The sequence below is a fragment of the Octodon degus genome, unplaced genomic scaffold (genome assembly GCF_000260255.1).
Source record: "Octodon degus isolate 3935 unplaced genomic scaffold, OctDeg1.0 scaffold00273, whole genome shotgun sequence".
Taxonomy (NCBI): Eukaryota; Metazoa; Chordata; class Mammalia; order Rodentia; family Octodontidae; genus Octodon; species Octodon degus.
Window position 1 is genome coordinate 534,324 of NW_004524849.1, and position 13,332 is coordinate 547,655.

The window sequence follows — 13,332 nt, forward strand, 5'->3', positions numbered from 1 at the left end:
TGGCGTAGGATATGTATTTCTTCATTTATCTATCTGTGAAGCAGCTGCCATGTAGACCTAGATACAAGGTTACGATAATGGACGAATCAGCTCCAGCATCCAAAGACTTACATGCTAACAAGGAAAATAGACAAACAGTATGCAAATAACGATAGTACACCTAGACACGAAATCAGAGCACAAAGGATAGAGCAATCCAGAAAATCTCTGTAATCATTGCAACAGCGTCTCACCCACTGTTACATCTTTGACTCCTAAAATAGAACGAGGCACACTTTAGGTGAACAATAAGTTTGATTGAATCAGTGATGGTGCTGCTTCTCTGTTGAGTTTCCTACATCAAAGGCAACAAAGCAGAAGGAAAACAGCTTTGCCCTTTTTCAGCTCCGATGGCAGCTTCCTGTTTATTTGCTGTAGGACATTGGGCAAATTATTCAACCTCTTTGGGCTCCCTTTCCTTATCTGTAAAACCAAGGAAGATGTTTGCATCTGGCACTTAATAGGCCAAAGATGCTGTTCACCTTGTAAGCAGAGCCAGAGTTCCAGCAGAATAGTCACCAGGCTTCTAGCTTAGTCAGAAGAAAAGAGGAGGGAGGCACTGTTGGGATAGCTTTTCATCCACATACACTAAGCAAACGGGGAGGTGAGTTCTGCAGGAGACCTGTGTTGGGAAAGTGCTGGAGGCATAGCCAGGAGACACTCTGACACAAGGTGAGTGACGGGGGCAAAGCAAGGTTTTTACGTGGACACTTGCTCTTCTTGCTTTTATTCTTGCTGTACCTCCATCCAGCCTCTGGGTTGTGATGGATATGAAGTCTCCATTTGCCTGTCTCTCCTCTCTAGCTTGCAACTGCAACCCTGTGGGTTCAGAGCCTGGCCAGTGTCGCAGAGATGGCAGCTGCATTTGCAAGCCAGGATTTGGTGGCCTTAACTGTGAGCGCAGAGCATTGGCCAACTGTCCAGCTTGCTACAATCAAGTGGATACTGAGGTAGGCCTTCCCGTCCTTACACCTCCCACCCACTCAGACTCAAGTCTGGATAATTCCATCACAGATTGAGTCCCATCCCCATCTCCTGGGGATGGGAGGTTACTGTCTCTTTTTAAAAAGTTATTGTACTAAAAAAGATTCTTTATAGCAACAGTAACATTTATCTTCCTATACTTGCCATTCTCAGACACCCTCTTGCAAGTGTCTGACTAGTAAAAACTGAGGTCAAACATTTGTTTAGTCCAGGAGGGGTCCAAGCTGCCCAAACAGGATTATGACCTCCAGAAATTTCTCCTTTATAGTCCAGAAAAGAGCAGACTTGATGTTGTTGACATTAATATTATTTTTCTGAAGTGAGGGATCAGAGATAAAAATATCCAAAATATAACTGCCAGTGCAGAATATATTCAACTTGTTTTTTAAGTTTATCTGCTTAGCATGACTTATAGCACTCCCTCGGTACTAGGCTTTATTCTAAGCACTTTATATGGACTCATGTAGTACAAGTCATAAATCTCTGAGATAGTATTATTGAGTTCATTCTTTCCACTTCATAGATAAACAAGTGTCTTGGCCACGACTCCACAGGTAGAGCAGCAGGGCCAGGATTCACACAGGCTCGAAACTTTCAGCCGCCACGATGTTATCAAGCATATCTGGACTCTCAGGTCTTATGGCCTGGGTACCTGGCCTTGGGCCGTGGTCTTCATTCTCTGTGCTATTTTTTTCTGGTTTCAGATGGCGCAGTTTAGGGAGCAGCTTCAGGACTTGGAGGCCCTGATTTCAAAGGTGCAGAGTGGCAGCGGCGCAGTACCCAGTTCAGAGCTGGAAGGCAGGCTGCGGCAGGCTGAGCAGGCCCTTCAGGACATTCTGAGAGAAGCCCAGATTTCAGAAGGTGAGCAAGGCCAGCTTCCCGTCACACAGGAGAGGGGTCGTGTCCTGGACAGAATCGCTGCGCTGCGTCCCAGAATCTTCTGTGGACATTGGCTCAGCAGACATCTCCAGAAGCTCTTGCCCAGGAGGAAGGAGTGTCTGTGACAGTCCCCTGGACTGAATGAAAGAGCACTGATGTGCCTTTATTCACATATGAGCTTTATCGTTTGCCACATGCCTGGCAACCCTGTCAGGTGAGCTAATGCTGCGCCAACCTGGAAAGTGCTCAACCTCCTTTTCCTTCTTTGTGCCAGGTGCTAGTAGATCCCTCAGTCTCCAGTTGGCCAAGGCAAGGGGCCAAGCAAACAGCTACCGGGACCGCCTGGATGACCTCAAGATGACTGTGGAAAGAGTTCGGGCCCTGGGCAGTCAGTATCAGAACCGAGTTCAGGATACTCGAAGGCTCATCGCACAGATGCGCCTGAGCCTGGCGGAAAATGAAGCTTCCCTGAGCAACTCGGTAGGGGTGATGGCAGTGCGAAGTGCTGCTGCCGTGTGCTGAGACCCTCCTGCGATTTCCCTGGCGCACTTACTGCCACTCAGGGGTTTGGTCTATCTGGCAGGAAGATGGAGTTCACTTCCTTGTGACAGTCAAACCTATTCTGTGTATCTTTGGTCTGAAATTTCCTATTTGATACTTTGTACTTTCCTCCCTGGTTTGTTTCTTTCTAGCCATGTCCTTAACTTGATTGTCTCTCTTCTGTAGGATTTAGTTTTGTTCTGTTTGCATTGTCAGCCCATAGTGGGGCCATTGTAAATTCCTGTTGCATAAATGAATGAGTGGAGAGGGGAATGAATGAATGAATGAATGAATGATTGAAAAAGGAGGAAGGGAAGAAAGGAAAGGCAGAAAGTAGGCCAATGAAGTCATATGGTAGTTCTGAAAATGGAAAAGAATTGTTGCTGGTATGATTTTCCTAATGATGTGGTTTACAGTATGATAACAGGGAGAGATTTGATTGAGTCCTTCTATTTCTGAATAGACAATAAAGGAAGTGAATAGATAGGAAATGAGGAAAGGAAATTAGAAGATTGGCAGATGATATGATAAAGAAAGCACATTAAAGTGTGTATTGATTACGAAAATGTGATTGTAGTAAATATAGAAAATTTAAAATTTTCTTTTGATACCATCAATACAAAATAACTGCTGTGAAACTTGATGTTACTGGACTTTTCCTACATATACATGTACATGTATATACACATATTTTTTCCCTCAGTAACTCAGGACCTTCACACTGAGCTATGTCTATAGTACTTTTTCTATTTTTTCTTTTGAGACAGTTTCCCTAAATCACTAAATTATCCAGGCTATGGTTCTCTCTCCATCTCGGAGATGGCTGAGATTATAAGAGTGTGCCACCATGCCACATTACACACACACACACACACACACACACACACACACACACACGTTTATACCTACTTCTTTTGAGCTTTGATTTGTACTTTGCTCTTTTCTATATCTCTTTTTTGAAATGGAGTAATCATGGTGAATAAGGACTGGTGGGGGGGGGGGACTCGAACCACACCTGCATAGTTAGGCTCCATGGCCAAGTGCAGTCTTCATCAGTTCTTCTCTTGCCACAGGACATTCCTCCCCCTGACCCGTATGTGGGACCAAATGGCTTTAAAAGTCTGGCTCAGGAGGCCATGCGGCTGGCAGACAGGTGAGCAGCATTACAAGGCACCTCTGATCCAGTCCACCTGCAAGGCAAACCTGAACGAGAATATAGTACCTTCAGGACCCTAGGACCATAGTCATCCCCACCGTGCTCATATAAGCCATCCCGTGTCCTAAAGTCACTTTTTAGCCACTTGGCTTCTAGTGGATGTCACTGGGCAGGGTCATTTGGCAGGAGTGGGGAGTAGGGGTGTTTCATCTCCAGATTTCTCTGTGACTCACAGTATGGCCTTAGTACATGTCAGATGTACTCCCTTAGGTCAGGTGAAATGAGTCAGGCTTTGGAAAAGAATATTTTACTGCTTTTAGGGACTCCTCGCTTCCCAGACCAAGCCTGGGAACAAGTAGCAACAAGTAGCTTGCTAGCCCAGAGGAGCCATATATGTGTAGAGGGGAACATCATTCTGGAAACCCACTCTGCAGTACACCAGTAGTAAATGGTTGTTCTCTTGGTCTTTTCCCAAACTATAAATCCTATCAGGTTTATGGGCTCACTTATAGCAGAGTGCTCAGCAGGATGGCAGGCTCTGTTAATCCCAGGTGGAATTCAGGCAGTGAAAGGGGATGTGTTTTTTAACAAGACCTGCCTCCTGAGCCTGTGTTTTGTTATTTTTTACAATGTCACTTCCTAGAGCCAGAAGTACAGAAGCTTATAAAGGACTTTTTAAAAACAAAACAAAACAAAAAAAACCAAAAACAAAAACAGACTTTGTCCCCATGGCTGTGGGTCTGTTTTAGAGTTGCAGTGAAAGGGAGTAGAGAGTTGGACCATCCGTGAGACAAAGCCTAGGAGTTTCTTCCTGCAGTAAACAGGATCAATGTTTTGTCACCTCAGACTGCTCCCGCTTCACTGAGTCTATCATAAAAGGCCACCACAGGTTTATGACATGAGGTTTATCCTTCAAAACACCTGCTTCTAGATGGTTCCTCTAATTTTATCCAATATGGATCAATTCTGTCAGTTTTTTAAGCCAAACCAGTTCCCTTACTCTTCTCTCTTTACTTACTTACATGAATATCCTTAAGGAAGTTCATTACTGTGGCGCATTCTAATTGTTTGTTTTTAATCCTTTCAGCCATGTTGAGTCAGCCAGTAACATGGAGCAACTGGTAAGGGAAACTGAGGATTATTCCAAACAAGCACTATTACTGGCCAGCAAGGCTGTGAGTGGAGGTGTCGGAAATGACGTCACTGACATCCATGCAATACAAGGACTTATGGGAAAGTATGTGTTAGTGGGTCTTCATTTGGGCCATAAAACCTGGATTCTCCTGGGGTATAATACAAATTATACTTTAGAGGCACCATTTTTTAAAAAATGTATACTATTCCTAATGTTAATAATTGTAGGGACAAGAGAATGAGCGTAATATTTTGGGCAAAGCAAATATCTTTAGTATTGAAAGAAGACCAGGTGATTAATCTAAGTAAAGTTTATGGCTTTGAGTGATTGCAATTCTTGGAAGGCAGTGTGTAAACAGAATGTAAGAATAGTGTGTATCATATTATCAGTAACTGGGAAGCTTGAAATGAAATTTTTTGATTTTCATTCAACTATAAGGGTTTGCTTATATTATGGAGAATCTCATATCTGACATAACTTTTGGTTCTTCTCATTATGTCAATTACATACTTTTAAAGCAGGAGGATGAGTTTTTGCTCCTGTAAAAAGAGTAAGTGAGGGCCAGGGAAATAGTTCAGTAGAATAAGCGCTTGTCTGATAAGCGCAAGGGCCTGAGTTTAAACCCCAGTTCAGCCAAAAAAAAAAAAAAAAAAAAAAAAAAAAAAAAAAAAAAAAAAAGTAAGTGCTCAAAGACCTTTGCCTTTTTAACCATCTCCCCTTTGTCCCCACAGGTTGGAGAAAACCAAGTCCCTGGCCCAGCAGTTGTCAAGGGAGGCCACGCAGACTGACACTGAAGCAGCTCAGTCCTACCAGCATAGTCTTCGCCTTCTAGATTCTGCAGCTCAGCTTCAGAGAGTCAACGATCAGTCGTTCCAGGTGTGCTCATACACAGACCAAGCACATGAACACATGAACTCATCTCTAGAGATTTCTTCATACTGTTCAGTCATTCAGCTTTTCTATGTGTTCACCCTATTAGTCACTTCATATTACTGCAATGAAATACTTGAGACGACTAATTTATCAAGAAAAAGTTTATTGAGCTTGTGTCTTTGGTAATTCTGCATTGGCTCAGTTCTGGAGAACATGGCGGATGGCAATGGTAGGGAGCCATGCCCGAACAGTTGTTCACACCTTGAACAAAAAGCAGACTGAGAGAAGAATGGCAGTGTTGCCCAGTTCTTTTTAAGGGCACACATTGACCTAAAATCCCAGTGACCCAACGACCTTCCCTTAGGATGCCCCTCCCAAAGGCTTCACCATCACCAATAGCACTTCTTCTGGGGACCAAGTCCTTAGCATACAGGAGACCCTACTCATACTCAAACCATGGTATTGGTCTTTTGCCGTAGGGTAGGAAAATGCTCATCCTTCTGGTTCTCTACTTTTTTGTTCTTAAACTCCAAGCCTAGTCTCTCCAGAGGACTTTTCATCTTCAATGTATCAATAATAGCTTAGGTAATAATCGATAGAGCTATTCCTTAGTTCTGGTGATTGTTGAAACCTGTGAGGAGCTATTACAAAGTTTGATGCATCTGTGTATACAGTCAATGAGAAGGCTTTTGCTATCAAGAGATTTAAATTGTTTTTGTCTTAATCTTCCCTTCCCTATTCCAAACTTATTAGATAAAGTAGAGTCTATTTCTATGAACTTTTACTCTGTAGGAGAAAGCATTTACTGGGCCAGGGAGATAGCTCGGTGGTCTAAGCACCTGCCTGGCAAGCACAAGGACCCGGGTTTGATTTCCGGTACCACATGCCATGCCAGCCTTGTGCTGAGCCGGCCACCAAAACTGGGCATGGTGATGCACATCTGTAATCCACTGGGAAGGCTGAGACAGGAGGATCACTATGAGTCCAAGCTGTGTAGCAAGATCCTGTGCCACATAAATAAAAGATTAAAGAACAAAACAGCAAATAAAAGAACAAAGATAAAACCTGACTGAAGCTTGGTGGACCTGTAACCTAAATTCCACTGGACCTGTTGCTTTATTTCTGTCAGGCATGGGGACTGGATAGCTAGTGACATATTTTTTTTGGCTTTTTAAGGGTATTTCCATTTTCATTCAATGATATCAAGACCTAAAAGTGGTGACCAGTGGCAGGAAGTCAGATTCATCCATATCTTTGGACCCACAGGTAGAAGCAAAGAGGATCCGACAGAAAGTTGATTCTCTCTCAAGCCTGGTGACCAGGCATACAGATGACATCAAGCAGGTGCAAAGCAATCTGGGAAACTGGGAAAAAGAGGCCCAGCAGCTCTTACAGGATGGAAAGAATGGGAGACAGGTACCGTTTTGTTAACTTGTTCACTCAACAAGCATATCTGGTTGTTCGCCATCTAGGAATATGGCCAGAAGAGCCCTCAAAAGTTCTCTGTGGGTCATGGAGCTGCTGTTCATGGAGAGAACAACTGAGACATGGCTCTCAATGTAATTAGCTCCATCTACTACTTCAGCAGTGAGGATAGACCCCAAGCCTCTTAGGTCTAATTTTGGTCTGTCAACTAGCTTGGCTTCCATGAGTTTAAAACTGATTTGCGAAACTATTTTTGTCATTGATGGCGGGTTAGCATTGAAGACTGTTCACTACAGTGGATGTTGCTCTCTGGTGAAGTCCACTCTGTCCCATGCTGTGGAGCCTTCGCTCCAGAACTCCAAGACTGAGTCACAGCACTCTGCTGTCATGAAGAGAATGTGTCAGAGTGATTTTGCTAGCAGGAATGCACTTATTCTAATCTTGTTCTGTCTATTTACAGAAATCAGGTCAGCTGCTTTTCCGTGCCAACCTTGCTAAAAGCAGAGCCCAAGAAGCACTAAGTATGGGCAATGCCACTTTTTATGACGTTGAGAACATCCTAAAGAACCTCAGAGGTCAGTGCTTCATGGTTCAGGTTACTTGAGTATTTTAAAACAACTGCTTTGCTTTGAATCTTCTCATAACTCTTTAAGTGGCAGGTATAGGGGGGTATTAATAGATGTCTAGTAAATATCTTTTTTTTGGCAGAACCAGGGATTGAATAAATATCTTTCTGAAGAAAAAAATATTTTTAATATTTGAGGTTAGAGGTAGGAAAATTAAACTAAATATCAGACAGTTTGTGTTCTCCTCTCCTTTGGGCCAGGTAAACAGCTCAGTCTTGCTGTGTGGCCCCAAGCAATTCACTTGGCCTCTCTAGACCCTAAAGCCCTCCTCTTTAAAGAGAAAAGGTTGAACTAAGAGATCTCAAGGGTCCCTTCTAGATACAGCATCTCACTTCTGTAAAGGTCTTTTTCCTTGTCCTTTGTGACCTGGTTCCTCTGGGGTGATGACACAGTAACCGTTATCATGGTATCCAGATTGCGGGAGGTTTAGGTCAAGGTTTGCAGGGATTTGGTTAAAATCTGAGTATTCTTTACTAACAAACAACAGAGACTTGGGATTTTCTTTATAAAATATTCCTCTTCTTCATTCTACCCAAACCCCCAACTCTTATCCTTGGCGGCTTCTGACTTCACGCGTTGGTCTTGAGAGATTCTATCTGCATTTATCCGCTTCGGGTTTCTGATGCTTTTATATTGGGGGGAACCAAGGGCAGGCTGATAGTCCTTTTCTCTAAGCAAAGGACTAACTTTAGCCACTCAAAGCCTCCTGTGAGGTGCTCCCTCTTAGCTAAAAAGCATAGTTCCAGTCATAGCCTCCCACACTCCTTCCTCCTCAGGTGATAATAATACTGTTCAGGAGTTTTGCATCAGTCCCTTTCACTCATTTGTGAGTTAATTTCCATTTTCATGGCAGCTATTTCTTCCCTTCATTTCAGAGTTTGACCTGCAAGTAGAAGATAAAAAAGCAGAAGCTGAAGAGGCCATGAGGAGACTCTCCCTCATCAGCCAGAAGGTCGCAGATGCCAGTGACAAGACGGAGCAAGCGGAAGGGGCCCTGGGCAGTGCCACTGCTGATGCGCAGCGGGCAAAGAGCGTAGCGAGGCAGGCGCTGGGTATCAGTGGTGAAACAGAACAGGTAAAGAGCAGTGGCAACGCAGGCTGGCTCGAGCAGCAGCAAACACAGATTAGTCTGCAAGAAGAGAAAGCGCAGCGCTCATTTGACCTCTGTGGCTCGGAGTCTTGTTGCAGCCCCAGCAGGGGCAGGCTCACAAGGCCACCCCTTCTGTTGAGTTGAGTCACAGGCCAGAGAGACTATGTGCCCGAGCACTCATTCTCAGTCACAGGAGATTGAACCAGCCAAGACCCTTTTCAAGTAGATTTCTACATTCATTTCTAGAACTTCTTAACAAATATCACAAACCAGATGGCTCAAAATGAAAGAAAATTTCCTGTCCCAGTTCTAGAGACTGGAGCTGCACTCCCTTGGGACGCTGTAAGGGAGAGTCCTGTCTTGCCTCTTCCTGTCTCCTGATAGTGGTCATCAATCCTCCATGTCCCTTGGTTTGCAGCTCTGTCACTCCCATCTCTGCCTGTGGAGCTTTCCCTGAGGGTCTCTGTTTCCTCCTATAAGGACATCAGTCATATTTCTTTCTGGGCCTCAGCCTACTCCAGTATGACCTCACCACACTTTTAATCATATCCTCAACAAACCGAAGTCCAAATAAATTATATTTGGAAGTGACAGGGTTAGGCTTTCAACAAATCTCTATAGAAGGTTACTGCTCAACCTGAACAACTGTCATCCTTGTTTTGATCCCAGATTATGAAACTGTGGTGTACTAGATCCTTTGGCCCAGTCTGTGTGCCACATCTGAGATCCATTACTCTTTTCTCTGTCTTCTGTGGAGTGCTGGCACTGTGTTTGGTGCCAGAAATATGGAGAACAGAAAGACCAATTGCTTGTCTTCAAAGAAGTTTCAGGGCAACAGCAGACAGACACACTCTACTTGCAACCCATGTGTTAAATACTACAGTGGAGGGAATGCTTCTTTGCCAGAGAAATATTTCTTTTTTTTTCTTTTTTTCTTTTTTTGGCGCAGGGATTGAACTCAGATCCTTGAGTTTGACAGTCAAGCGCTTATCCTACTGCGCCATCTCCCTGGCCCCGAAATATTTCTTGGCTCTTAATTACTCATGACTTCTAGAGACCTTATGCAACTGTAGGAAGCTCAGAGGAAACTTGTTATCTGGGCAACTTGACCTCACTTTTAGACTACTTGGTAACTCCCAAAAATGATTTCTAATTTTAAGTTCTTTGAGGAAGGAGACTAATTTGTTGTACCTCTCTTAACATAAATTCTAGAATAGACACCTGCAGTGTGATGCTTGATGATAATTTCTTGATAAGGATATGGATAAGCTTTGTCCTTATAAAAATAAAGACTCAACACTGTTGCCCATTCATTCTCTACTCTCCTAACTTGGTTGTCTTGAGGATCCTAGTAGTCACTCAAAAGACTGTGGCAGCAAAGGAACATGACAAGCAATGATGCCAGTTTCTTGTCCTCTGGGTTTTCTTAAATGATTCCTACGTGCAACATTTGGTTAGCACAGAACTGAGAGGAAAGTGGAGTCTCAGTGCCGGCCCTCCTACTCCCAAGAGACATATCCCAGAATTGACTTGTTTGAGGCAGATCTAGGGAAAGGCGTTTCCTCATGTCTGACTCTCTCACTATTCATCTAGCTTAGCCCATGAGAGCCAGGCTGCAGCTGTATTTTTTCTACAGTTATCCATTGGATGTGTTTGGGTCTCACCTCCCTCTTTTCTTTTGTCCTTGGCTTCTTTTCTTCTCCCAGGAGATAGGGAGTCTGAACTTGGAAGCCAATGTCACAGCAGATGGGGCCTTGGCCATGGAAAAGGGATTGGCCACACTAAAGAGTGAAATGAGGGAGGTGGAAGGCGTGCTGGCCAGGAAGGAGCTGGAGTTTGCTACAGACATGGATGCGATGCAGATGGTGAGTGACTGCTCCTTTCCATGAGAGAGCCCTTTAGGCTTGTTAAGAAGGAAAATAGCCTTTTTTTTTTTAACTTTTGTTTTTTGTTTTTTTTTTTTTTAAATTTTATTAAATTGTATGTATGTGTGTGTGTGTGTGTGTGTGGCCAGCTCAGCCCACCAGGGGGCGGGGCTGGCTGGCATGTGGTGCTGGGGGATTGAACTGTGGTCCCTGTGCTTTGCTAAGCTTGTTTGTTCTAAGTAGGTGCTTTAGACCACTGAGTCATCTCACCAGCCCCGAAAATAGCCTTTTGAGACAACTTTATTCTGATTTTTCTGCAGGTGATTACCGAAGCACAGAGGGTTGATTCCAGAGCCAAGAATGCAGGTGTTACAATCCAAGACACTCTCAACCTGTTGGACAGCATCCTCCACCTAATAGGTCTGTCCAGTCTCCATAACCTTCCAGCTCCTTGCTCTAAGGTTTTCCCAGAAGACTCAGTATTTCTAGCTCTGAGGCATGGCAGAGCTATTCCTCAGCTTGCCCGTAGGCTATGCAGAAATTTTCTCTTGTTTCCACACCCAGCGACCTTGTGCAGGTTACATTAGAGTTTCTGCATTCTGTTTTTCCTCCTCTAGGATGAGTCACTGAGTAACTATGGTACTTAGAGATTGAGATCTGTGGGTGAGAGAACTGAGTGTGTTCCTCCGGGAACTTCAGGGGAGACTGGACAGCTTGAATGTCCTGTGAAAGAGTCTGGCCTGTGAAGCCTGTCGGAAGTTTTAAGCAGAGGGATGACATGACCCCTGTGTATTTAGAAAGCTCATGAGGACAGCTGAGTGGGAGAAAGTTTGAAGGGGGGATTAGTCAGAAGGCATGGGAAAATCAGGACACTACTGAAAACCAAGGAGCAAGATGACAGCAGATTGCTCAGAGGCAGTGGAAGAAAGTGGAGAGGGGGAAGATGTGGAGGAAGGTCATCTGTTTGTGAGGTCAAGGACCTCTTCATGATTTTGCTGTCTGGTCCTCACAAACCAGTTATCTTTGATTAGCCCACTGGGGAGACTAGAAGACCCTGGGCAGATGACCTAGAAGAAATGTGAAGACACTAGAATCATGGACCTATGTCCATAAGAGAAGCCAAAATTTTAGGATAAAATGGCTCTGATAGCAGGAATCAGCTTTCCCCTAAAGGGTCACTCCTAGAAGAAAATTGATTTTAATGAAACCTCTTGATGCAAGTAGAGCTGATATCAAAGCCTTATCTGGCCTGTTTGATCCAGCTTGGGCTATAGATGAGGAGATAGAAGCTTGGTCACAGATTCTAGTAGTGTCGGGGAAAAGAGTGTATTTTTCTACTTCAAAGCACAACTTTACAACCTGATGTTTCTGTAGTATGTCATAATCTCCCTGAGACACCAATGTTGCCTACAGTATCATACTAATGTGTCTACTATGCGATCCAGTGAGCTCTAAAAGGTAAATACCCTCTAAGGATAAAAAAAAAATAAACCTCTCCAGGTGAGATTTTAGCAGCAATGTTTAGTATTTAAAAAATAGTCAGGGGTTCGATCCCTGGGTCCTGATCCTAGGGCAAGCTGAGACAGCAGTTGAGACTGGGCGTGGTGGCACGTGCCTGTAATCCTAGCTCTTGGGAGGTTATAAACAGGCGGATCACTACAAGTCAGATCTATTACTGAGACCCTAAACACCCTGTAGACCCTTCCCTAAAAAATACAAAACAAATAAAAAGTAAAAGACAAATAAATAAATAAATAAATAAAGGGGGCCGGAGAGATGGCTCAGTGGAATAAGTGCTTCCCTGGCAAGCGCAAAGGCCTGAGTTCAGTCCCTGGTTCCACTAAAAAACCCCAAAATTTAAATAAATAAATAAATAAAAATAAAAAATAGTAATGAAATTAATGGAAATTTTGAAGAGAAAGTGAGAAAGCAGAGAGAGAAGGCTGGTGGGAGCTATTAAACATTTGCTATGTGTTAGGTCCAATACCATCCATGTGTTTTCATGGTGTCATACTATTCAAGTCTTATAATAGGCCTAAGAAGTGGGTTTATTATTTGCATTACTTTATTTCACAGAGGAATAAACTGAAATTGTGGAGACAGGATTCCAAGCCAGTTCTCTTTGTCTTCAACATTACTGTTCTTTTCCAGTAGCTCAAGTTGTCTCCCGATGGACTTGCTTATTTTGTTCCCAAGCTTACTTAAGCTTCTCTGCATGTCATGGAATCCTAAATTCTTGAATTCTCCCCCATCCCCAGGCGAACAGCAGGTCCATCGGCTCAACATTTTTGTTATGATATTGTTTGTACTCTGTGTACTCTCTTGAGGCTTGGACAATAACTGATTAATAGTTCTAGGTATAACAAACTTGTGCACTTGAATACTTCTCTGCAGCTCAAATATGTGACCTTGAGTTTGAACTGACCAAGAGCAATTCAAATTTAATTGAACTAAACAGGATTTGGCCAGATGCCTTTCATGCTAGCCTTGGCTTTATACTGCCTATGGGCAAAACATACCTGAACCAATGTGATTCCATTTCACACTGGAAATAAACTGATACCTAGCCAGATTCCCACTGTTTTAGTCCAAAATTATGTCTTACATCATTTTCTAACAGCTGGAATCTGTCCCCCAAATAGCCAAGCCTACCTTGGCCTCTGTAAACACTGAGGCTCAGTCAGTTTCCAGAATCCTCTACTAGGATACAGCAAGTGATT

The 13,332-nt window shown here is 43.5% G+C and overlaps 1 protein-coding gene across 2 annotated transcripts in view; it reads left to right on the top strand.

The window, feature by feature from the left end:
* The window catches only part of Lamc2 (laminin subunit gamma 2), a 64,451-nt gene that overhangs the window by 49,438 nt on the left and 1,681 nt on the right, over positions 1-13,332 (top strand). For both annotated transcript variants that reach the window (XM_012512768.2, XM_023706862.1), the window contains exons 13-23: positions 844-989; positions 1,728-1,884; positions 2,177-2,382; positions 3,516-3,595; positions 4,686-4,835; positions 5,465-5,609; positions 6,873-7,022; positions 7,492-7,606; positions 8,533-8,732; positions 10,454-10,612; positions 10,933-11,032. In XM_012512768.2, the coding sequence (XP_012368222.1) occupies positions 844-989; positions 1,728-1,884; positions 2,177-2,382; positions 3,516-3,595; positions 4,686-4,835; positions 5,465-5,609; positions 6,873-7,022; positions 7,492-7,606; positions 8,533-8,732; positions 10,454-10,612; positions 10,933-11,032 (1,608 nt within the window). The remainder of the gene's footprint in view (positions 1-843; positions 990-1,727; positions 1,885-2,176; positions 2,383-3,515; positions 3,596-4,685; positions 4,836-5,464; positions 5,610-6,872; positions 7,023-7,491; positions 7,607-8,532; positions 8,733-10,453; positions 10,613-10,932; positions 11,033-13,332) is intronic.